The sequence below is a fragment of the Eublepharis macularius genome, chromosome 15 (assembly GCF_028583425.1).
Source record: "Eublepharis macularius isolate TG4126 chromosome 15, MPM_Emac_v1.0, whole genome shotgun sequence".
Classification (NCBI taxonomy): domain Eukaryota; kingdom Metazoa; phylum Chordata; class Lepidosauria; order Squamata; family Eublepharidae; genus Eublepharis; species Eublepharis macularius.
In genome coordinates, this window is record NC_072804.1 from 44,846,707 (window position 1) to 44,872,538 (window position 25,832).

The window sequence follows — 25,832 nt, forward strand, 5'->3', positions numbered from 1 at the left end:
AACAGGAAAGACCTGTTAGCCACGCAGCTTCCTTCTTCCCCACCTTCCCACAGAATTACCTTTATGTACACAAGCAGGTTAACTCGGGGAGGAAAGGCTCCTGTGCCACTCTGAAAGCTAACAAAGGCTATTGGGACACAATCGTCATAACATTTGATTTATATACCGCCCCTCAGGATGACTTAACACCTGCTCAGAGCACTTGACAAAGTCTGCCATTATTATCCCCACAACAATCATCCTGTGAGGTGGGTGGACTGAGAGAGCTCTGAGAGAGCTGTGACTGACCCAAGGTCACCCAGCTGGCTACAAGCGGAGGAGTGGGGAATCAGTTCGCCAGATTAAAATCCCGCACTCTTAACCACTACACCAAACTGGCTCTCAGCCACAACAGTGTATTCCTCAAGAGACAGGGCTGTTCTCTGGAGTGCCACACCTGTTTGTACAGTGGCACTTACAATAGAAGCTAGGCAATAGAGGCCAACGGTTATTTGTAGTTCAATTTTTCTACTTTTCCCTGCTTTAATACTGCCAATGGGGACTGACAATATTTCCAGGTCTTAATACTTTCCCCTCAGGCCATTCTCTCAGTCAAAACTGACCATCTCTGCCTGACGGGAAGATTCTGATTTGTATTTAATATTTTGAAACTTCAAAATTTCTAACCCTGGTCTTGAAAACTGCAGTTTCAAATTTATGGCGGGGAGGGGGTGCACACCGCCTGGAAATTCTCGATTTATTTTGTTAAAAGCCTCTGCCCTGACCATAAAAGCCCTGCAGAGTTTCCACTTTCAGCTACCTCTGTCCTTAGCCTAAAATGTTTGTCTATGAAGGCTAGAAGGTGCCTTAAAAAAAAAAAAGCAAAGATTAATCAAGAAATTGCAAATTGTTCAACAGGATCAAGGAGCAAGATGATATTTTTAACGCAGATTGACTTAACAGCTCTTTTTTAATTTTGTGTACAGATATATCAATGTTTGATGAACAATTTTTATGATGGCGGGGGGGAAAAAGAGCGTGTTGCTTTATAATAAATGCACACTGCTTTCAGCCACTCCAGCCCCTTCCCCATAAAGCATGAGGGTTAGCAAAAGAGATTTCATGGAAAGTAAATACACATGGTATCATCCTGAACAACCACAAAACCCCATTTTGAACAGTTTTTTTGTGCTGAAATCATCTACGATGACTGGCGAGTGATAAAAATTGAGGGGAGTTCTGTCAACCTGTCTCCTAAGGCAAAGGCTAGCAATGGTTCATTTCAACATTTCCTCATAACATACTTGTTTTTAGCATTATTGAGAAGGTAGGAAGCATTTGGCTTGGAACTCACAGAGGGACTCGGGTGTCCTATTCACCTGTGCAGAAGGAGACCAGAAATATTGGGGAGAGTCAACTGTCCGCTAGCAGCCTGAATAGCCCAGCTTAGCCCAAGCTTGTTAGATCTTGAAAGCTAAGCAAGGTCAGCCATGCTTGGATGGGAGATCACCAAGGAAGACTGGGTTGCTATGCAGAGGGGAGGCGATGGCCAACCGCCTCTGCTCGTCTCTTGCCTGGAACGTCCTGTGGATGCGATTGGTGCGAGTCAGCTGCAACTTGATGGCATGTTCTTCTTCTTCCATTGTCCATTTGGTCATCTCATTCTTTCAAGCCCATCCATGAAGGAATTCTCTAGGGCAGCAAAGAAATCATAACCCTGGTTCCTCCTCTTCCTAAGTCTGACACCACATGCTTAGCATCCTTGGATTTCGTGCTGCTGCCTAGACATTAAAGGCGTGTCCTTGGCCTGGAAAGGTCAAAGACCAATGTCATAGGCTGCACGCTGAAATCTCCCGTCAACACATCAGGGTTGGGCTGTGGCAGCCAATTTGAATGTCAGATTTCACCACTGACTGTCAGTGAAAGCATTTACTTTCCTGCCGCCACACTCAGAATCGTAAACTTTAGCCTCCCTTTTCCAAGGGTCAAATAAATATATTGATGATGTACCTCACAGGCAAAAGCAGGGCAGCAAAATGCAGAAACCAGATGTGCATTTTACAGCAGCGTTTAAAAGCATGTGCGAAGATCAAAAGTCCTGCTGAAATCAACCATTTTTTTTTTAAAAAAAGATGTACAGAGGGATACATGCAAATCTTTTGACATTAGAGAAACAAAGACTTCAAAACAAAATTCCTATGCACGAATAAAGATCCTAGAAGATCTCCGGAAGTCATGGCATATTTCCTTGCGGCTGCGCTCACAGGAAGCATGAAAAACAATGTAACATCAAATTAACAAAGATGCCAGCTTTCCCTAAGCTTGCTCAACTAGCAGGATTTATTCTAAAGTCCACTATTGATTTCGAGACCCCTTTCAGAATTATTTGGGCGAAATGGGAAGCCACCTCTTAAGGGAATGGGCGGGGGGCAGAGGAGTTGTTTAGCAATTACTAGAAACCATAATAAAGCTAGCCCTTGGGGCCTTGGTACGTTTTGGATAGCACTTCCCCATCTTCAGCCATCACGATAGCTAAAAAAAAATCTGCCTTTTTAAACGGCAAAAAAGGCAAAGCTCAGGCATCCAAACGAAGCAGAATTCCACATGCACAGAAAACACGGCAGATGAACTGCCTGTTGCTGCTTTGTGGGTAGGTGGTCGTGGCCAGGAATCTCGCTAATTTTGCATTGAACCTCCTCCCCCAATACGCACACATTTTGTAACTGCAGAATCCAGATTTTGCCATTTGAACCAGGTCGTACGAATCTGCAGCACTAGCATGTATTTTGGCTGGTGCACACTTTGCATAAATGGTTCTTTGGTGGTTTCTTTCTTGTGGAATATGAAAATTCCAGGTGCAATTTCTTTGGAAAGGGATTACAGAAAACCACAATGAAGAAAAGTGTGTGTGTGTGTGTGTGTGTGTGTGTGAAAAATGTGCTAGAGAAAGTAGAAACAGTTGAATATTTGCTATTTCCACATTCCACCTGCCTTCAAGTTAGGAACTAACTTTCATTTCCAGCACAGATCTCCCAGTACTCTGCTCAAGTTTGTGTGAATCCACATGCAGGTTCCCAGGATTCCTGGCTGTGACCAACCACTGGATCCTCTATAGACTATTTACAGAGCGCTAAGCCTCCCTACTATTCCCAGAGTTATAAATCTAAGGTTCAGTTGACAAGTTTCCAATACACAGACATTCAATCAAGCAGGCATTTTGGCTGTTCTCTCTGCAAAAAGACAAACAGCATAACCCAAAAACAAAGGCTGAGCGGCAAATATTATGCATAATTCTGGCTGTGACTCAAACAAAAGTATTTGTCTGGATAACAGCATCGGCTCAGAGCAGAAGAGCACAACCAGGCTACAGTAACACAATTTGTGCTGCCCTGCGTCCGCTGGAAAGTCAGCCCCTGGAGGCTACAGACTGCCGGAGCTGCCAAAAATGTATTAAATCAAGATGCGTTTCCTGATTTTCAGTGTTTTGATACAGTAGAATGACCCCCTCGTCTCTGGATGTATAAGGCACAAATCAATTCCTTCATCTCAGACATAAGCTTTGGCGAGTGGGGTTGGGGGGAGACAACCTGTCCATTTTTCACCAAGATCAATTGATGACGGGGAAGGGACTTAAAAAAACAAAACATAACTGTGATGACCACAGTGACGGAGAGTGGCCTCGGCTCCTTCCTGGAGGACTTCCCAATCTTTTTACATCCCCGAAGGAATTGGGGGGTTAGCTGGGTTGGGAGGCTCGGCAGCTGGAGGGTTATGCAGGTGTGTTTCCTTGTAGACAAACCAAGCGTTTCCTGCCCACAGAATCAGGTTGAGGAAACCAACAACCTAAGAGGGAGATACAGAAAAAGACAGAAACGTTTAGAACTGGCCGGTTCTATTCCTGGGACATTACTTACAACTCTGTCGCAATCAGAATGTAAAGGGCAAGTTTCCACATTTCCTGCTCGAGAAAACTGTCGCAGAACGTTAAAAGTCACCCAGGCAACTGTTCTCTTTCAAACCTGCAATAAATGTTCGTACTCAACATCCTGAACGTGAGGGGATCAGAGGCACAGCTTAGGTGCCCCTCAAACTGTAACAAGTTGCTGCTCCTCTCACTTCTTTACTGGGAGGAACCGACCCGAAGGAGACCATGCCTCTCGAAAACCACGTTGTTGTTTTTTTGACCACTAGTTGATCCAAGTCACAGCTCTTCTTTTGTGAGCCCAATATAATTATTAGGTTTTGAATACCGATCCAGAGGAGTTAGCCGTGTTAGTCTGTAATAACGAAATTGTAAAGAGTCTAGTAGCACCTTTGAGACTAACCAACTTATTGTAGCATAAGCTTTCAAGAGCCACAGCTCTCTGCGTCAGATGCATGCAATAAGTTTGTTAGTCTTAAAGGTGCTACTGGAAGCTTTAGGTTTTGAATGGTTCTGTGGATTCAAACGCATACAGGGTTTTATGTTTTAAACTTATTTGGGGGGGTTTAAAATGTCACAGCTTACACTGATCCCTCAGGCAAGGACAAATAAGATGTGTGTTGCTTCCAGGGTGTTAAGATCATTTCATGCAAAATTAGCTACCCAGGTCCTTAATACCTATATATAAAGAAGGGGCAAAAGATTATCCTTACCCCCATACTTTCAATGCCTGCTTATGGAATGGAGTGGGGAGTCCTATTGGACATAATAATTTTTCTCTCTGCCTTTTGACAGTGAAACAGACCAGCAGTAACACCCCCCCCGGGGGGGGGGTAGGACAGCACAAAAGTCTCTCTCTCACATAGTCAGAATTTTATAAACCACCTATTAAACTAAACTGCAAAGCCTGAGACATTTTAACTTTGTCTCGTAGAAAAGATGTTCTAAACCGCCCCGCCCCCTCAATCGTTTTAGTGATTGAGAGAGTCCACAAAAAGCAGTTTGGCCTCATACACGAAAAGATCCTGAAACCTGAAAAAAAGAAAAACCTCACACACACATTCAAAATTATGAACAGACCGTTCCACCCCGTTCTCTGAAGATCAGTATTTGGATCTTTCATATGGACTCCTTAACATACTTTAATTTCTGTAGACAAATAGACTTTTTAAAGAGGTTTCATACATCTTGTGGATAAACCGCTTCTCTTGCAGTTAACCAGTTGACCACTGAGGGACAGGATGATGGACTAGATGGGACGTTGGTCTGATCCACCCGGACTTTTCTTATGTTATTAATATGGTGTTAAATCTGTTCTAATCTGGTTTTTCTTTTTGTTGTTGTACTTTATGTCTAAGAGCCCCATGGTGCAGAGTGGTAAGCTGCATTACTGTAGTCCAAGCTCTGCTCACAACCTGAGTTTGATCCGGGCGGAAGCTGGGTTCAGGTAGCTAGCTCAAGGTTGACTCAGCTTTCTATCCTTCCAAGGTCATTAAAATGAGTACCCAGTTTCCTGGGGGTAAAGTGTCTATGACTGAGGAAGGTAATGGCAAACCACCCTGTAAAAAGTCTGCCAAGAAAACGTCGTGATGCGACATCCCCCCCATGGGTCAGTGATGACTCCATGCTTGCACTAAACTGTGCATGCCTAAACTGTGCGATGCCTTTAAAATTCATTTGCCTTCGGAAGCCAAAGCAGGTATAAAAAGCACATGTGAAAAGAGCCCAAGTCTCAAGCAAACTCAGGGACAGGAAAACAGGAGAGCCAGTTGGGTGTGGTGGTTAAGAGCGGCAGGACTGTAATCTGGAGAACTGGATTTGATTCCCCACTCCTCCACTTGAAGCCAGCAGGGTGACCTTGGGTCAATCACAGCTTCTTGGAGTTCTCTCAGCCTCACCTACCTTGCAGGGTGATTGTCGTGAGGATAATAATACCATACTTTGTAAACCACTCTGAGTGGCTGTTAAGTTGTCCTGAAGGGGAGTATATAAATTTAATGTTGTTATTATTATAAAACAGGCAGGCCTCTTTATATGGTACACAAGATGGTCTTTTCTGGATCTTTTCTGGACCTATATCCTACCTGTGCTTTACGTCGTTCAATGAAAGTCCCAGAATTGATTATGTTCTGTTTCAGCAATTCCTCAGCCCCATACTGGATCCTTGCTAATACTATATCTTTGTAAACTTATATTCTTTTACCTCATGACATGGTTTATGGAAATGTTCTTGAAACTGTATTCATTTACCCTATGACATTGTGTATGGAAATGTTTGTTTTGTTTTCAAAACACATGCTTACCACAGAGACGTTCAAGGATCCCATACTGCTGACTTCATCAAAAGTACATTTCACAACTTTACAAGGATCGAGTCCCACCAACATGTTTTGGCCGGTGGATGTTTTGATATCCGTGAGACCCTTCGCCCAGGCAGATGTGCTTACCAGCCACAAGAAAGAAACCACCACTGTGACAATGAAGTCCTGTAAGAGAAAAAAAGGGAAGACTCCTGAACAGGAGGGAAGTGGCGGGACAGAAGGCGCAGAGCTGATCACCAGGGCTTTTCTTCTGGGAAAAGAGGTGGCAGAACTCAGTGGTGGAACTCAGGACCGCACAATGATGTCACTTTGGGTCAGCTGGAACAAGGGGGAAGTTTTTTAAAGTTTAAATCACCCTTGGTGAAAATGGTCACATGGCCAGTGGCCCCGCCCCCTGATCTCCAGACAGAGGGGAGTTTAGATTGCCCTCCGTGGAGGGCAATCTAAACTCCCCTCTGTCTGGAGATCAGGAGGCGGGGCCACCGGCCGTGTGACCATTTTCAAGAGGTGCCGGAACTCCGTTCCACCACGTTCCCACTGAAAAAAAGTCCTGCTGATCACACAAAAAAGCCCCAAACCAGACTTTGGTGAGTGTTGCACATACAGAAACTATGCACAAGATGTTTCCAAGTCTGGCACAGTTCTTGAGCAGCAGGATTTGAGGAGTGGCAAACACCTTTGCTATCCGCCACAAGTCAGCCGTGTCATCTCCACCTGGGAAACAGGGATTATCCTCTTTGTTCTCCAAGGCCTTCAAAAAAGGCAAACTGTGCATGCCACTTTACTCATTTTCACAAGATTCCTTCTTCTTGGGATAGTTCAGTCATCACACTTATTGTGTACAAAAGGGAAAATAGGTATGGTTGCACATCATCCTGTGCAACCATACCTATTTAACGTTCCAGTGTTGTATAAACAAAACCCATTTTTCAGTATATCAGTTTGGGTGTGACTCTCTCTTTCTCCCCATTGGTGTCCTAAAATGGCTTAGGTCTTTCTCCTCTCTTCCATTTTATCCTCACAATCAACCTTCTGAGGTAGGTTAGGCTGAGAGTGTGTAGCTCAAGGTCATCCAGCCAGCTTCCATGGCACAGAGGGGATTTGAACCTGGGTCTCCCAGATCCTAGCCCGACACTCTAACCACTTCACCACCGTATCTAGAGACCTCTGGCTCTTGAAAGCTTACACTATGGAAATCTTGTTGCTTTCTAAGTTGTCACTAGATTAAAATTCTGGGCCCTTTTCCCACTGCTTACCTGCTCCCGGGACGTTGCGAAATATTGCGCAAAAAACGTGGAAGATGGCGTCTTCTCGCGAGAGTTTTGTGCGATGTCGCGCAAAACTCTCGCAAGAAGATGCTATCTTCCGCGGTTTTTGCGCGATATTTCGCAACGTCCCAGGAGCAGGTAAGCAGTGCGAAAAGGGCCCTGGTTTGTCACACTGGCTCTCCCTTTGGCTTCTTCTACCAGTCGCACTCTTAGCCGCCCTGTTATACGACCAACTGCTATCGTTCTAGCAAAAACTGATCTCCCAAAGGTCGTATATCATAGCGGCCAAGAGTACAAATCAGGAAGCCCCAGGTTCAAAACTATCCTCGGTCACAGTCTCATTAGATGACCTTAATAGTTTAGCCTCAGACTGCAACGTAGGATACTACTATCTTGCCTTCTGAACTATTGTAAAGATAACGCACCTGAACTTCTTCCAACTCTTCACATGCATTATATATTTTTTTCTTTTTATTCAAACTCTATAGCAGTTTAAGTGCTTCTTGGATAGCCCCCCCCTCCTTTTGCAATATTTCCCACCCATTTGGATGGTTACCATATGCTCAACCTCCTGTCTGGAAATGAAAAATATTCTGTTTTCACTGTTGCTAAATACATCTCAGTAGCTCTAAAAATCTAAGTTAATGCCACTTCCTCCGGCTTGGAACACCCAGGAAATAAGCCTCGTGGCTGGCCTGGAGTCTCTATGGATTTTAATTGATGCCACTTTTAAAAAAATCTACCTCTCCTTTTATTTTTCTAAAATGTTGGGCCTCTTGTGAATTTTAATGTAATCTTTCTTACGCTGTCTAAAAGCCAGTGTGCTAGATAGACTGGACTAGAGATAAAAGGAATATTAACGCACTAGCTGCACTGCTCCTAAGTCTGAATGCACATGAAGCTGCCTTATACTGAATCAGACCATCGGTCCATTGAGGTCAGTTTCCTCTACTCAGACAGGCAAGTGCTCCTGGGTCTTAAACAGAGGTCTTTTACATCATCTGCTGCCTAGGCCGTTTAACTGGAGATGCTGAGGATTGAACCTTGGACCTGCTACATGTAAGACAGAGGCTCTTCCACTGAGCCACAGCCCCTCTGCCCTGAATCCCATCAAGCAGATGTGCACTGGGAACTCTCCGCTGAAACACGAGCCTAGTTGGGCATTAAAGGACTAACAAGAGTTTTATTCCAGTGTAACCTTTTATGGATCAAAAACATAGTTCTTCAAATACTAGAAAGGACCTCTATTCCATGAACGAGTATGCTGGAATAAGATCTTTAAGGTATCCCAAGATTTCTTGTTTATTTTTTGCCACGACGGACTAACACGGTCGCCCCTCCAGGATTGTATATGCTGAGGAACAGCCTCTGATTGATAAAGGGCTCTTGGCATACTTTGCTTGGCTTGTGGAGGAAAAATCAGGGATCATGTCAACCTCAGAAGGGCCATTTCTCTAGTAAAGGAACAGCAGTAGTTTTTAGAGAGTCAGTTTGGTGTAGTGGTTAAGAGCGGCAGGACTCTAATCTGGAGAGCCGGGTTTCATTCCCCACTCCTTCGCTTGAAGCCAGCTGGGTGACCTTGGATAAGTCACAGCTCTTTGGAGCTCTCTCAGCCCCACCCACCTCACAGGGTGATTGTTGTGAGGATAATAATGACACACTTTGTAAACCGCTCTGAATGGGTGTTAAGTTGTCCAGAAAGGTGGCAAATAAATCGAATGTTATCATAAATTATCAGTACCGTTGATGATATGGCAGTCCGGCTGACCCCAAACCAGTCTCCTTTCCTTATTGGACTTCAAGGGAATGTTAAGGGCTTTCCCAACGCTCTCTCAGTTAACCCAGGCTGAAAGAGAAGGGGCAGCCAGCTTGCTGAGCATCCTAGTCAAACTCAAGAGCACACCTTACGGTATGAGAAAGAATTCCCTATAATGTGCAGGGACATCCCAGCCGATAGACAGGAGGAATTCTTCCTAAATCAGACCAATTGAGGAGGAAAGAGCATCTCACTACCATGCTCTACGCAAGATAACCGAGTGAGCAATAGTTAAGCATACAATCTGGGTGTTCTTTGTGGAGGTGACTGGGAGGATCATTACTTCGGGATAACAATTCTAAATTAATTACCAAGAAATACGGAGTTAAACTATCCCAAGATTGGATCCTGCCTTGGAGGACAGGATGCAAATCCACATGCAAAAAGGATGAAACACTCACCGGTGGTCCTGAGATCCCAGCAGCAAGGAAGGGAGAAAGAAGCATTGCATTATAGTCCAGTTTTTGTACTACATCTCACCGAACATGAGGGATGGTGTTTCAGATACTGTCAGGAAGGAAGTTTGGATGCTTCACATTCAGGGCCTAATTATATGCTACGTGGTCCCTGGGTCTGCCCTGAGTCCTGTCAGGTGGGAATGTGCTTCTGATCTGCACAGAGCTCTTCTTCTTGAAGAAGAGTTCTGTGCAACATGGACACTTGCTATGATGAAAAGCGATGCTCCACTCAAAAAGGTACAAATCTGAATTGTCTCCTAATCTGAATTTTGGATCCTTTCTTTTTTTAGGAAGAACAGGTGTTCCCTTCTGTAAATATTCTAAAGCAACTCTCTCGACTGGTTTTACTTTCTCTCCCTTGAGAAGCACAGAATTTAAAAAAAAGAAGGACACACGTCTATATACCGATTGTATAATTGGGTTGAAAGATCTCCCCTGCAAAGACTTGACAGTCTAAAAGCAAGCACCCCCTTCCTAATCGAGTGTTATAAAATTATAGGGAAGAGATAGGCAACTTACAATCATGGGGAGTTTAGTGGCACCCCGATATAGGTGGAAGAAACACAGGTATATCACCAGGGCAGCGATGCAGTACAGGAACACGAAGACAGCGAAGGTCACGAAGAACTGAGCCGAGGATGAGAAGTCTCCCACCAAGAAGAAGTGTTTGACCCAAGTGCCATTACAATCCTCCTTCTCTGGAAGGCTGAGCAAAGCTTCGTTCAACCTTGAGTCAGGGCAGGGTGAGAAAGAAGCACATTTTAAAACTCCACTTCAGATCACAAAATTTTCCATGTACTGTACAGGAAAAAGGACAAAATTATCCAAATCAAGCAAAGCAGATCTGCATCCCACACATCATGGGGGTATATCGTTCTCCAGAGGAATCCAATATTGAATGTGTGTATAGAAAAAAAAGCAATGGAACATTGACAAAATGTTGCAACTTATACAATGGAAGTGAAAGGTCAATTTGGCTTGGAGAAAAAAATTTGCACAGGACTCGGGGAGAGGCTGTAGCTCAGTCGTAGAGCATTTGCTTTGCAAGTAGGCCAGGGCTCCCCAGTCTGGTGCCCATGTGCACAATTGTGCCTTCTGACACCTTTGCTGGTGTCTTCCAAGTGTTTTTAGAAAGTGAGTGGGGCTTTTGCTAACCACAGCTTCTGATTGGCCATTGGAAATTTGATTGGCTGTGCAGATTTTTAAAAACATGGCTTTGGCGGAAACTGTTTCCTTAGCACAAAGATCTTCACTGTGTGACTGAAGGTAAGATGTAGCATCTATTTTGTAGCTCACTCCATCTCCTGCAGCAGCCATTTTGTGGCAGCCATTTTGTTGCTGAACCCACTACACCATGTCAGAATTCCAAATGCGCCTGCAGGCTCAAAAAGGTTGGGGACTCCTGATGTAGACATTCCCCAATTCAATCTCTGGCATCTCCATTTTTTAAAAATGAGCCAGTAGTTGATGGAAAGCCCTCTACCCAAGACTGCTGTCAGTCAGAATAGACAGTACTGAGGGATGACCAATGGTTTAACTCAACAGAATGCAGCTTCTTGTGTTTGTTCATGTGGCCTAGGGATGGGAAGAGGTTCACCGTGGGCAGAAAAAAGGATGGAGACAGGGAGGCTGATGGAAGTGTAGAGGCTTTGGGCCAACCAGAAGAAACTTGAAGCAAGTTTGAACAGGTAATGGATGAGGTAGGGAACCAAATCAATAATACCCCTGGGGTAGAGGCAGGAGGGGGAGGGAAGACAGAATAGTATATCTCATCTTTTCAGATTTCAGAAGCTGAGCAGGGTTGGAGCTTGGATGGGCGACCACTAGGGAAGACTGCAGAGGAAGGCTCTGACAAACCACCTCTGCTTCTCACTTGCCTTGACAGCCTCTTACTGGGGTCACCGTAAGTCGATTGGGACTTGACGATGGAAAAAGAGAGTGGACAGGCAGTGGAGTTTGAGGCTGAGGGACTGTAGGCCAAGGAATCCAGATGTGAAACAAGAAGGGCTGAATTCCACACCTAAGCAGGCCAAACTATGGTTTGTGGCCTCTGGTTCACTCTCCTTCTGGACAGAGACCTCTTGAGCCAGCCTTGCTGTCTGAGTTTGCACAACCTGCTTGCCCACCATCGGCACAATTTGTATTTTGTGAGGAGAAGCAATGTCACAGGGGCAGGCATCCTCCTCCTCCTCCTCACCATATTTATATGTCACTACTACAAAGACTACTCCAGTGGAAGAGGCTTTTATCTTGGGCAGCAAGCTGAAGAGTTGTGTCCAATTCCACAAAGAAGCATTATGTTTGATTCAGGATTCCCCCTCCATCCACCTACTTCTTGGGTCTCAAGCTGAGGTCTTTCCGTTCATCTACTACCTGATTTGTGTTGCCAACCACCAGTTGGGGAGCGAAGTTCTGGAAATACAACTCCTCTCCAGACTGACTATTTTTTGGTTTCCCTGGAGATAGGGTCGCCAGGTCCCTTGAGTCCCCCAGTGGGGGACTGGGAACCTGGTACTCACCCTCCACTCTCCTCTGCGTCCATTCTCACGCACGTGCTAGAACGGGAAGCGACGTCATCATGCAGGTCAAAGGGCAGCCTGGTGTGCACTCCCACGCTTGCCAAAGGGTTGAATCCCCCCCGCAGGCCCACCACCCAGGGGGCGCCCCCCCGTGGCCAGGTAAGTGGGGTCAGGGGGAGGAGGTGGGAACAGGGGATCCCTCGCCCTGGGCGGGGGATTGACAACCCTACCTGGAGAAAATAGCAGCTTTGGAAGGCAGAATCTATAGCATTATATCTCTGTGTAGCTCTCCCCCTAAACTTGCTTTCTTCAGGCTCCACCCCAGGGCCAGATTATTCATAAGTCTGACCAGGCTGAAGCCTAGGGGCCATGCAGGGACTAGGGGCCCGTCCATTTTTTTTTGCTGAGGCACATGCCCACATAAATTACAATTGGTTGTTGTGGATTTTCCGGGCTGTATGGCCGTGGTCTTGGCATTGTAGTTCCTGACGTTTCGCCAGCAGCTGTGACTGGCATCTTCAGAGGTGTAGCACCAAAAGACAGAGATCTCTCAGTGTCACAGTGTGGAAAAGATCTTGTACAGACAGAAGAAAGGTTGGGGAATCTTGTTCTCTCTCTGCCTGCGTTACAGCACTCCTCAAAAGTAAATGCTCTTACCTGAATGGGTATCCAAAATCGGCCTTAGCAGTCAGGTTATTTTTGGGACAGGTGACATTGATTTTTGTAGTTCCGCTGTAACCTCCACAGGTGGCAAATGCAAAGATGGCAAAAATCTACAGAGGATTGGGGCCAGAACAAAAAAAGAGAGGAAATTTAAAAAAAAAAAGAAACACAGGCATGCATAGTACACATAGCAAAAAAAGGGAGAGAGTCACGGAGTAACATGCATGAAATGAACAAAACCGTGACCGACTGACTAAAGCAATTAAAGAAACAGCAATATCAAAATTTAATATAAGAAGTCCTGTTGCTGCATCAGAATCATAAGCCATGGGAGGGAGATGGGCCTCAAACAGCCAGCCTTCCTGATTCGACATGCTAGCCATTAAGCTGCTGCATCTCTGTAGACATCTCTGGGCTCCGTGGGTGCAAGAAACTTAAAGACTAGTCCAGACCTGAACTGGTAGGGAGGAAACAAAAATGCAGATTTCAGCGATATGAGCCAGAGTTGTTTAGTGGTTAGAGCGTTGGACGATGATCTGGAAGACTCACTTCTGAATCGCCATGGAAGCTCACCGGGTGACTTTGGGCCAGTCATTATCTTAGCCTAGCCTACCTTACAGGATTAGTATTGTTGGGAGGATAAAATGGAGGTGCGGGGAATGACATGAGCAGCTTCGGGTCTCTACCAAGGGGAAAATTAGGATGTAAGTATATAAATAAATACATAAATAAAAGTGTTGGGGAAGAAAAAAGAACTCTGACAGCTCTTGAGTATGTGAAATCCCCTTTTGCTTCTAAAAAAATTCTACCCATCACCTGCGATAGGAAAGACACAACTTCAGACTAACTGATCTCAGCGCTAGACTAAATTACCACTCTACATTTTCTGAGGATTACAAAATATCAATGAGGAAACAAATGAAACTTGTGGCTTTGTTAATTTCCTTGTAACTCGACAGCCTTCCTCCTTGATTCAGGAAATTATTTCCCAATGAAACTAGTATTACTAGAAATACTCCCCACCAAAATGTCTCTAGAGCCAAGCTACAAGTGATGCCTTACACAGTTTGGACACTTGTCAGCTTACCTCAAGTTTTGATGGGAAATGTAGGCGCCCTGGTTTTACTGCTTGGCTCCCCATTACAGCTGCCAAGACCAGGATGCCTACACTGCCCATCAAAACTTGAGGGAAGCTGACAAGTGTCCAACCTGTGTCAGGCGTCACTTGTAGCTTGGCTCTAAGAGAACCCTTGCACAGCCTGTGAAAGTTGCTAAAGGGATACAGATTTAAACAAACAAACAAAATGTTTACAACCCCCAAATTCTGCAGCCAATACAGCCCATGGAACTGACCAAATCTGCTAAACTGATTTAGTTCACATTTGGTAGTAATATTTAACATAATGCAATACTGCACTCTAATAAACAAAAATTTGGGGTAGCTCCATCTGCTTTCGTTGTGTTAACTTAGTATAAATTTGTTAACTTGGTACATCTGGCATCTCTTATTAGTTCCCATATGTGTACATATATTTTAACCGTGCTTCAAACTGAGATCGATTCATGACAATATTGATGTTTTGGGTACATCTGGGTCACTTAGAAATCCAGAATTTAAATCCAGGACATGGCTGGCTAGGAAGTCTAACATTTTTACTAGAAAAGTGTGGAAAAGGGACATCTGCACATTTTTTCCTTGAAAAGGAAAAAATACGTACCACCAAATGGCTAAGGAACATTACACCAGCTAGAAAAAAGCCATTTGGTACGTACAGCACCCAATATAATATCCCTCTCCAAACCCTAGTCATAAAGTCAATGTTATAATTGTGGCTAGAATTCTAGCAAAGGAGCATGGCACAAATGAGATGGGCATTTGATTTGTACAGTCTTGGGTTGAAAAGCAATATGAAATGCAGCAGCCGGAAATGTGTTTAAAGTGGCAGAATGCAACTGCGCTTGCTAGCATGTGAGAATATAATTTTTATCTCTGTCCATTCTACCACCTTCTCACTCCACACATTGCATGGAGCACAGTATTACCTCTCATGTATCACAGCACTTTCCATAATTCTACTGATGCAAAAGGAAATCTTCTGAAGCACAGATATTATTTCATACGTCTATTAATGGAGGCTTGTCTTTTACGGCAAATGGGCACTGCCATTTGCCCTAATAGACCCCTCCTGCCTGCCTCCTCAATGTCTTTAGCAAACATTCCTGGAGTTGGTAGGATGCCAGCTAGGTAGACAAAATGTTTACAGCCATGTCAGTCTAAAAGTAAAATCCAAAAAGCCAAGAACACAATCCATGTGATACCTTTTATCAGGACTAACCTGAGTGATTAAAATGTGGAATTCGCTGCCAGAGGTAGGGGTGCCAGCTCCAAGTTGGGAAATTCCTGGAGATCTAGGGGGTGAAACCTGGAGAAACCTGGAGAAAGTGGGGTATGGGGAGGGAAAGGACCTTGGCATGGCATAATTCCATAGAGTCCACCTCCCAAAGTAGCCAGGTGGACTGATCTCTGTGGCCTGGAGACCAGTTGTCATTCCGGGAGATCTCCAGCCACTACCTGGGGGCTGGCAACCCTAGCCAGAGGATGTAGCAATGGCAACAAGTATAGACAGCTTTAAAATGAGATTAGACAGACTGATGGAGGATAAGTCTATCAGTGGCTACTAATTCGTGGCATCTAAAGGGAACGTCCACATCCAGTTGCAGTAAACTAAAAGGAACCTCCACACACAGAGGCAGTCAACCTCTCAACACCAGTGCCAGGAGCATGGCACAGAGTTAAACAGTATCACCTGATAACTGCAAAACAAACTAACTTTAGGGACAGCTAGCAAGACTAGTTTAAGGGTTGGCAACCCTTGTATTCGTTTAATTCAGCAAGCGGGGTTGCCAAAAGGGCTGGAGAAAAATGTCCTGTCCCTTTAATAGAGGCTTAACAGGAAATTCTTTACCAGGGGACATTATTTACCTGAAAAAGCTTCAATTGCCTGTTTCAACACATTAAATCTCTATAGGGAAGAGGACATTTTTCTCCAAGGTGGTTGGCCATAAACAAGGAAGTCCCTCCCTGCAAAAGCAACTTTTCTTCTTCTTTAAACCAGGTTAGGGTTGCCAGCCTGCAGGGAGTGGCTGGAGATCTCCTGGAATGACAACGGATCTCCAGGCCACAGAGATCAGTTCACCTGGTGAAAATGGCTACTTTGGGGAGTGGACTCCATGGAATTATGCCATGCCAAGGTCCTTTCCCTCCCCAAACCCCACTTTCTCCAGGTTTCACCCCCAAGATCTCCAGGAACTTCCAAACTTGGAGCTGACAACCCTAAAACCAGGCCCATCCATACCAATGCAAGTAGTTCTTTGGGCAGGGAGCTACCCCAATGGCTCCTTCAGAGTCCCTGATTGGTCAATGGATCCATAAGACTCCACTGACCAGTCTTGTCAATCTTTCCTAGGACCAATCAGGTACTGTCTAAGATGGCAACATTTGATGGCTACCAAGGGCCCAATGAACAGTCTCTTTAAAGCCTCCATTTTTCACCCCTATTCAGAATCAGGCCTATGCAATTCTTTTTTTTTTCCTCTCGTGCATGCCCATTTCAGTCAGGAAATAGCAGTCATTTTACTAAGAGAGAAAAGTGGGAAGAGGAAGGTTTATTACAGGTTTATGTTTCCCAATGAAATTTTGTTGGAAAAGAGCAAATATTCTCCTTCTGTCTTTCCCCTGTCTGTGAAAAGAAAAAGATGACAAGGGGAAGGAAAACGGAAGGCAACTCTTTCAGCAACTCTGTTGTTAAACAGAAGGGAGCTTAAGCGGGAAGGTTGGAGGGCCCCTCCATCCCAAATAAACTTTCTTGCCTGAAGAAAACCAAACCCCCCTCAGGGTTCAATCCTAGTAGGATTTCCAATCTCCAGGTGAAGCCTACAGTTCTCCTGGAATTAAACCTAATTTCCAGACTCCACAGATCCATTCTCTTCGAGGAAATGGCATCTTTGGAGGTTGGACTCTGGGGTATCATATCTCTACTGAGCTCTCTCCTCAGGCATTACCCTCAAATCTCTAGGAATTTCCCAAGCTGGCATTAGCAGCCCTAAATACTAAACATACATGCTTGCAAGGCTGAATGCTACTGAAACCTTCTTACTTCTGATAAAACGTGTGTAGCGCTATTAATGATAAACTACAGACACTTGGCACATGTTCTCAATCATTTTGTTAGTATACTTTGGGCGGCGGGTGTGTGTGTGTGTGTGTGTTAACCTCTTGAAAGCAAAGGTGCTGCTGCTTGTGAAAGTCATTGTCTAGGAACCAGCATGTCTTCATCTGAGTCGGGCTGGGTTTCCCCCCCTATTTTATTAATATATTTATACCCAATCTTTCCTTTTTGGAGGGAGCCCTTTATGTTACCTTACAGAGTGGAAAATGAGTTGTGCTAGCATTTTAGTGAATTCTGGATCAAACTGATCTACAATAAAGCTTCTTTGTCTGATACGAAATTCATGGTTCTGAGTGATGGGTTTGGAGGAAGGGGGAACAGGTGGCAGGATTTCTCTCCTGCACTGGGAATTCCTACTGTTGCTGTAAACACAGTAGTAAGAGGTTGGCACCTACACAGGGATTAGTTAAGTGTTAATGAGCTGTATTGTAGTACTTTTAATACTAATGGACAAAACCAGAAATAGTGTGTTCCACCAACTATTGACCACCCTTCCCTCCACCTACCAGCCCCAATAGATATGAGCTACCACTAGAAGTTGGGGGAAGGGTGAACATTTTCTATTCTGAAGACTTTCCTGAGAAACCCTAAAGCCAAAGACAGGTTCAGTACATTAGCAATGCTATCCATAAAACAATGGCTGTTTAAAGTGTGGGATTTCTTTAACCACAGAACAATGGACAATAGTTGCAAGCCAGAAGGAACACTGGGGCTAACTTTACCTGCATGCAGGAGTTAAGAAGAGCGCAAGAGTATGAAACCAAATTAAGAGACCACACTTATGTTCAGTTAGAATAGATGTTGAGTGTTAAAAAAACCACTCTACTTATCATTATCATTGCAAAGGAAGAGCATGGGGCCAAAATTAGAATTTGTTGGCTCTGCCTGCCACTAGCTGCCCTGCCGTCTGCCCCACTGGGTACCAGCTACCACCATGCAGCACCCTGTCTGATTTCTCCAGTGGTGAACTTCACCGATGAGCAGGATTTTGGACAGGCTTCCTCCATTCAAGACACTAGTTCATATCGCCCAGTTTATTTTATTTACTTAAAACATGATAACAACATTAGGTAAAGTTTTCATAAACTTTTAGTAATTCACTGAATAAGTTCTCCTGTTTGGGACTTTAGTCTTAGAGCAGCAGGGTCAATCTAGCTATATATTTTTTCTTAAATGAAATTAAAATTGAAATAAAGCAAAGTTAATACACACTATTATAAACTAGTTATATATATATAAACTCGTTTTTAAAGGTCCCAAGTAGCTAGCAAGCCAGTTCTTCTTGTTTGGAGGTCCCTAAAGTCCCTAACTCCATAATATTAGGTCAATTGACCTATAAGCCAACTCTACGCCAGGTAAGTTATAAAGTCCAGCAGTCATCCAGCAGTGGTGTAATTCAGGTAGTGTTGTAATTCAAATTATCTTCCTTGGTTCAGCGTGCTTGAAATTCTACATGGAATCCCAAGAATGTTGGCTTCCATTTAAAAGAATAGAGCCCTGAAGACTTCAGATGTTTTTCTCTATTAACTGTCCCAGGCACAATTTATCTCTCAGTCGTTTCTGCACTGGAGGGGGAGACCCTCATAATAATCTCACCCTGTGTCTTGCCCACTTCACATGTCCTAACTGGCAGAGAATTGCTGTTATCTGTGGATTTCCAAGCTCCCGTTGGCCTCTCCTGAATTCTTCCTGCTTCTACTGAAGAAGCCACTTTATGCAACCAGTGGCTGGGCAGAACGAGAATCCTAGCAAAAGCTTCAACAAAAAATTCAAATCCCTAGACCCCAGAGTTTTCAAACATCAGGATAAAAATTTGAACGGAACTTGTATAGTGATGGACAACATAACAAATTCTCTGATGTCTAAATCAAATTAGGTCATAAATTCCAGGGGGTCGTTGTACCCATAAATACTGCTCTTCGGGTCTTCACAGCACAAAAAATCAGTGGCATAGCATGGGGGGGGCAGAGGGGTGGTTGCCTTGGGTGCATAATTTTTAGGGGATGCCACACTGTGCCAAGTGGGAGAACCTGCAGTGTGTCCACAGGAGGCCTCCCGCACCCCCTGGCCGCCTGCTGTGCCAATGGGGCGGCCAGCTCCCTGGGTGCTGAGCTGGCCCTCCTGCAGCGGCTGCTGGCTGAGGAGTGTTCCGAGCTGGTGGCAGCGGCACGGGTGGCTGCACCATAGGGCTGCCAGGTAAGGGGTGGGGAGGTGAGCAGGCCCAAATCGCAGAAGCGCTTCCCGGGGGGGGGGAGCTGTACCTTGAGCAATTACATCACTTCCTGAAAGTGACATCATTGCGCAGTCCCGGGAGCACACGCGTGTGTAGTAACAGGGATACCACCTACAGGGAGATTTATAATTTCCCAACTGAATCAAGCAAATGGCCTTCCTTGTTTCCCTGAAGTGCTGGCTGTACAGCTGCATTGATTGGCTGGCTTTTGTGACAGTCAACAAATCACACCCCCTACTATCCAGGCAGAGCAGTGCTTCAATTTTTTTTTAAAGGAGAGAGGCTTTTAAGGGGAGTAGTTTTAAAGAAAAACCACCCTTATTTTCTTAGAGACTAAGGAAATCCCTAATTCTAATCGAACTAACCACTGCTATGAACTCATTAAGAGGGACTGCAGGCAACCCTGCTGGCTTCAGCCCCTCTCTCAAGTGCAATATGGAGATAACCCTACTTGCCTACCTTCCAGGGCTGTTGTCAGGATTACCCACAACATAATACACGTGGAACATCTGAAAGAGCAATACAAATGCTAAGAATTTTACATTGTCGCTCATATATTGGTAGCCTTCAGGCTAGGCTACTGAAGTCTTTGAAAAGTTTGCACACAAAAAAATCAACTTTTGAACATTACAGGGAACATATTTTGCCTGTACTGAAATTCTTCACTGGCTCGCTGGGCACGGATCAATGTGCAGATTTTGGACTGACAATGCTCAAAGCCATCTGGGGTGAGGCTAGAGGCTCATCTCTTCCCACACGAACCTGCCTGTCACCTGAGAGCTGCAGCACAGGCTGTTTTGGACACTCCACGTACCAGAGTGCTGAAGCCATGGTTACAGAACACCTCCTTCCGAATGAGCGCTTCCTGGCATTCATCGCACGTTCAGATTCCAGGTCCACCCAGCCTTGTTTGTTCACGCCCTTAATGGCAAACTATATCTGCTAATTCATGTCTTTACTGTAACATCCTTTTCAGACTTCCTTTTCTTAAAAAAAGGCCAATTTATTTTATTTCTGATATTTTTGTACATTTGTTTGCAAAAGCAACAAAACATGAAAAGGCAGGATTTCTTCTAACATGTGGCGCTCACGTTTCTCGGCAACTAATCTGTTTTGCCATTTTTATTTTCTTCCTCAACATTTCACTACCGAAATTTGGGTTCTGGGTTGGTATATGCATGAAAAGAACTCGCCTCCAGTGTCTGGCTTCTGAATTTTCACACACTCGCATATTTTCTACGCTTTAAATTTCCACCCTAAAGAGGAAAACTGCGGGAAACAGGAAAGGTGAGGAGTTTGAAAAAACAGTCCTGTTGGCGTCCCGCCAGCAACCAGAAAGGGGGAAACATGAGGGTGAAGGTGGGTGGAGTCTTATATACGTAGGAAGGCAGAATTGTTTTATTTCCTTTCCGATCCAGAATCCTTGCTTTTAAAATTCATACCCTTTTCCCCATTGAACACTAGCTGTGATATCTCTGGTAAGGTAGCTGGTTTGTTCCTTTTTATTTACCGGACGGTCTTTGCTGTCTGACAAAATTTCCTATTTTGTAATCCGCCTAAAGTCTCAGCGAGAAAGGTGGGCCATAAATTAAGTTAGTAATACTCAAGTAATACTCTCTCCGGTGGGCACCCAAAGCAGTGTACAACATGGTTCCATTTTATCCTCACAAAAACTGTCTGTTTTTAGGTTAGGCAGGGAAAGTGTGACTGGCCCGAGGTCACCCAGCAAGCTTCAGGGCAAAGACGGGATCGGAACCTGGGCCTTCAAGATCTTAGTTCAATACTCAAATCACTATTTCACACCGTCCTGAGATCTGTTGACTAGAAGGGCCCTCTGGTTATTGGAGACAAAAATATCCTAGCAGCTAGCCCACTGACTGCCATAAGAGAAGCCATGCTGGATCAGACCAATGGACCATATTGTTCAGAATCCTGTTTCACACAGCAGCCAAGCAGATAACAACAACAACAACAACAACAACAACAACATTCGATTTATATACTGCCCTTCAGGATGACTTAACACCCACTCAGAACAGTTTACAAACTATGTCATTATTATCCCCACAACAACAATTACCCTGTGAGGTGGGTGGGGCTGAGAGCTCAGAGAGAGCTGTGACTGACCCATGGTCACCCAGCTGGCTACAAGTGGAGGAGTGGGGAATCAAACCTGGTTCTCCAGATTAGAGTCCTGCCGCTCTTAACCCCTACACCAAACAACACGAAAGGGTGGACAACTAAGGCACGGAGGCCTCAACCTCCCCTGTCATTGCCCCCAGAGCTGAAATTCAAATGTATGCTCTTTTTAAAGTTGGAGGTTCCATTTAGTTATCCTGGCTAATGAAGTTATCCCTTTGAATCTGCCTCATCTCCTTTTAAAAGCCAGCACTGCATCCTGTGGCCATGAATTCCAAAAGCTAATTAATCTTCGAATGAAGCCGTGCTTCCTTTTGGCTGGCCTTGACAGTCTGTCCTGTCCCAAAGCACATTTCCAGCAATCGGGCTGGTTGAGAAGTTCGAAAGGCCACACAGTTTGACTCTGCAGCTATGGGCGCACCCTCACCCCACCCACCCCACCAGAATATTCTGCTAGAAACTTAGAACAAGAAGCGGGTGCTTCGAATCAAACCATGTGAATTGCTGCATGCTGTATGGCCACATTCCAGTTTCTGCCTTCCACTGAGATCCTTGTCAGCACACAGGGAATGCTTTCCTCAGACATAATGAAACGACGCACCTATAAACTCACCAGATCTTCCCCACCTCCTCCAAAAATCCTCATTTGGCAAACTTGCCCAGCACTCCCAGTGTTGCTCCTCCCAAGCAGGTCTTGCCCCCTTTGCATTTATACATACAACTCAATCCCTTGTGGAAATGAAATTACATAAAGGAGAATGGACATTTGTACAAGAGATGCATTTGAGCATAAGTTAATGGAAGCTCCAAATGCAAAAAAACCCCAACAGCCTCGGCTTGGAATAGTTGAACCTACAGCAGCCTACTAGTGACCCTACATCCCTAGTTCAACAACCCTCAAACCATCACAGCCTACCTATAACTATAGGAAGCCCTAAGGTTTGACTGTCATAAGGCCTGTTATCAATAAGACAACAAAGATCATTTGCATTCCACTCCCACTGCTGATGTCCTAAGGCTAATTCTACCTCTGCCACTAATTTGCAAAATATTGTAGGATACAAGTGCAGCACAAGTGTCAGGAGGGGCCTATGCAAGTATCAGAGGGACCTTTTTACACCAACCCTGCCGCCAATAATTTACGTGACTACAGTGGAGCGTAGTACCAGACTAGAACTGGGGAGGCCTTGGTTCAAACCCTCTTTCCAACACCAAATTCACTGGATAACCTGGGGCCAGACTTGCCTACCTCACAGGGTGGTTAGTTGTAGGTAAGGGAGTACCACATATATGGCTGTAAGGTCCATGGTAGGAACAGAGGGATAAAAGTGGATGGAGATGAAGTCTTGTTCTATATAATAATAGATTTATATACCGCCCTTCAGGACAACTTAATGCCCACTCATAGTGGTTTACAATCATGACAACAATCACCCTGTGAAGTGGGTGGGGCTGAGAGAGCTCTGAGAGTGCTGTGACTGACCCAAGGTCACCCAGCTGGCTTCAAGCGGAGGAGTGGGGAATCGAACCTGGTTCTCCAGATTAGAGTCCTGCTGCTCTTAACCACTACACCAAACTGGCTCTACATGTTTTTTGTTGTTTTTGTTCTGTTTGAATGGATGTACATATCCCATAAAGATAGTTTCAGGTGGGGAGCAAGATAGGGTCAAGTAGCTTTCAAATGTGCAATTTCCAGTCTATATTCTGATAGTTTTGCCAAACTGTACCCCATTCCTCCCCCCACCACCACCAATGTGGAAACAGGTTCCTAGAATCACAACCAGGTGAAAGGCCAAAACCCGTAAAATTAAGCTGCCCCTTCCACAATAAAAACCGTGTCCAGACTAGGGTTGCCAACCTCCAGGTTGGGACTGGAGATCTCCCAGAATTAATAATTGTAATTGTAATAATAATATATCATTCAATTTATATACCACTGTTCGGGACAACTTAATGCCCACTCAGAGCAGTTTACAAAGTATGTTATTATTATCCCCACAACAAACACCCTGTGAGGTGGGTGGGGCTGAGAGAGCTCTGAGAAGCTATGATTGACCCAAGGTCACCCAGCTGGTTTCAAGTGGAGGAGTGGGGAATCAAACCCAGTTCTCTAGATTAGAGTCCCGTGCTCTTAACCACTATACCAAACCGCTCTTCAGTCTGCAGAGATCGGTTCCCCTGATGAAAATAGCTGCTTTGGAGAGTGGACTGTATGGCGTTATTCCCCACTGAGATCCTTTCCCTCCCTAAACCCTGCCCTTCCCATGCTCCATCCCCAAATCTCCAGGAATTTTCCAAGCCAGTGTTGGCAACCCTAGTCCAGACAACAGTCTGAGAGCCAGCGTCTCTTACATAAAGCCCAAGCAAACCAAAGCTGTGTGGGCTGTTCACACATCTTGTCCTATGAACCACCCGCCCACTTGTGTTGTTTGTAGCAACCTGAATGCAGCTCTTCACACATCGGAAGAAGCAAACTCGGGGGGGGGGGGGGGGACCCAGGGCGCTCATTTAGAAGCGCCACAACTTTTTCCTCGTGTTCCTGCCAGTTCCTCCAAAAGGGCCTCGATCCAGGCCTGTTGCAAAACACATCGTCTCGGCTTCCATTTTGTTACCCTAGCAATCCCAAGGAATCGTCTCAGCCAGCAGGCACAGTTATTAGATCTATTTATGTACAACCAGAGAATCGAGATCCAACTTGTCCTGCACGCTTCACTCACCGCACAGGGCAGCCACTGGACGTAAACTGCCTTTCACTTACTGTAGTGTTGAATCTGAATTCCTGCCCAAAAGGATGAATCACACTTTCACTTTTCCCGCTTAACAGGCCCCCGCCAGAAAAAGGCACAGACCAGATCGATGAATCCAAAATTTTAAAAATTCGATCTCTCTCTCGATCTCTCTCCCCTCCCTCCTCCCCTTCCCCGCGATCAATCTAAAGCACATGCTCTGCTTGGAAGCAAAACAGCCAAGCAGCCCCACCCTGCAAGAAACATGCAAAGGGCGGGTGGGGAGGAGAAACCGCGAATAGTTATGGGGACGCAAACTGCGTATCCGTTGCCATTCCGGCCTCGAAGTCCAGGCCCGCGAGGCCACCCCGCCTGGCTTGCAACCGGGCCAGAGCCAGGAAGTGTCAGGCGCGGAGTTTCGGTGCAAGCGCCCGGTGGCCCTTGGCAGCGCAGCGCTGGGGTAGATCCAGCGGCTCCGGGGCACGGATCTCGCGCCTCTCCAAAAAGACGGAGAGATCCCAGCCGGGGCGAGCGCTGTTCCCCTCGAGCCTGGCCTTCGCCCCCGACTCACCCATTCCAGGGCCTTGATGAAGCCCAACGGCTCCTTGGCAGGTCCCAGGTTGAACTGCAGCCCGGACATTTTCTGCAGAAAGAGGCGAAGAAAAGAAGCGAAGAGGAGGCGTCAGAAACCCGGAGAGGGAGGAGCAGCGGAGGGAAGGGGGAACGAACCCCGGCCGCCACCCGCCTCCTACCTGAGTCACTCGCTCCATGCTGGACTACCCGTTCCGGAGGCCACCGCTGCGCTCTCCCCGCCCTAAGACCGCCCAAGGCAGGGCCGGAGCTCCGGCCAGCCTCTCGCCCGGCCTCTTCTCTGTCCGAGCGCGCGTTGCTAATACCTAATAGAGTTGCCAACTTCCAGGAGCAGCCTGAAGATCCCCTGGGATTCCAACTGATCTTCAAGCAACAGAGATCGGTTCCCCTGGAGAAAAGGCCTTTCTTGGATTTTACGTCCTGTTGTATTTTGCTCAGTGAAGGTCCTCGCTGTTGATTATATTGTATTCCACTTGCATTGTGGAAACCCCCTTGGGTCTCAGGGCCAAGCTACAAGTGACGAATGACACTTGAACCGCAAGAAGATTGAGTGGAGGGCAAGAGAACAGGGAGAAATACACTTGCCGTTCAAGTGTCATTCGTCACTTGTAGCTTGGCCCTCAGTGAGAAAGACGGTCCATAAATAAATAAGTATACCACACTGAGGTCCCTCCTCAGCCTGCACCTCCAAAATCTCCAGGAATTTCCCAACTCAGAGTTGGCAACCCTTTTACAGCAGGACTTTTGGACAGGTGTGGGGGCAGACAGGAGATTCAACAGGTGCAGTTTTGTCCTGGCATGGTAGCTGCAAACGGGATAACCTCACCCGTTGACTTATTTTTTCCTGTTTTATTCCAAAGGTAATTTACCACAGGTCCCCGTGATATGGTGGAAGGGCTACTCCAAAGAGACAGACATCAGCAGCAACCAGTTTAAAGAGACAGCATTTTGAAATTTCAAATATTGCT

The 25,832-nt window shown here is 45.5% G+C and overlaps 1 protein-coding gene across 1 annotated transcript; it reads right to left on the reverse strand.

The window, feature by feature from the left end:
• Positions 1-930: 930 nt before the first annotated feature.
• LOC129343624 (synaptophysin-like protein 1) lies at positions 931-25,089 on the reverse strand. The gene is made up of 6 exons (XM_054999937.1): positions 25,026-25,089; positions 24,845-24,916; positions 12,941-13,056; positions 10,284-10,491; positions 6,205-6,387; positions 931-3,822 (listed from the first exon to the last, which is right to left on the reverse strand). Exons 1-6 carry the CDS (start codon positions 25,041-25,043, stop codon positions 3,691-3,693), a joined length of 729 nt encoding a protein of 242 aa, XP_054855912.1. The 5' UTR covers positions 25,044-25,089; the 3' UTR covers positions 931-3,690.
• Positions 25,090-25,832: the final 743 nt, after the last annotated feature.

Bases quoted from the DNA above. Each gene is read 5' to 3' on its own strand.
- LOC129343624 (XM_054999937.1), bottom strand. The intron at 6,388-10,283 runs GTAAGTTGCCTA...TTTCTCTTACAG, and splicing joins CCACTAAACTCCCCATGATT to GACTTCATTGTCACAGTGGT. The intron at 3,823-6,204 runs GTAAGCATGTGT...TCTCCCTCTTAG, and splicing joins GATCCTTGAACGTCTCTGTG to GTTGTTGGTTTCCTCAACCT.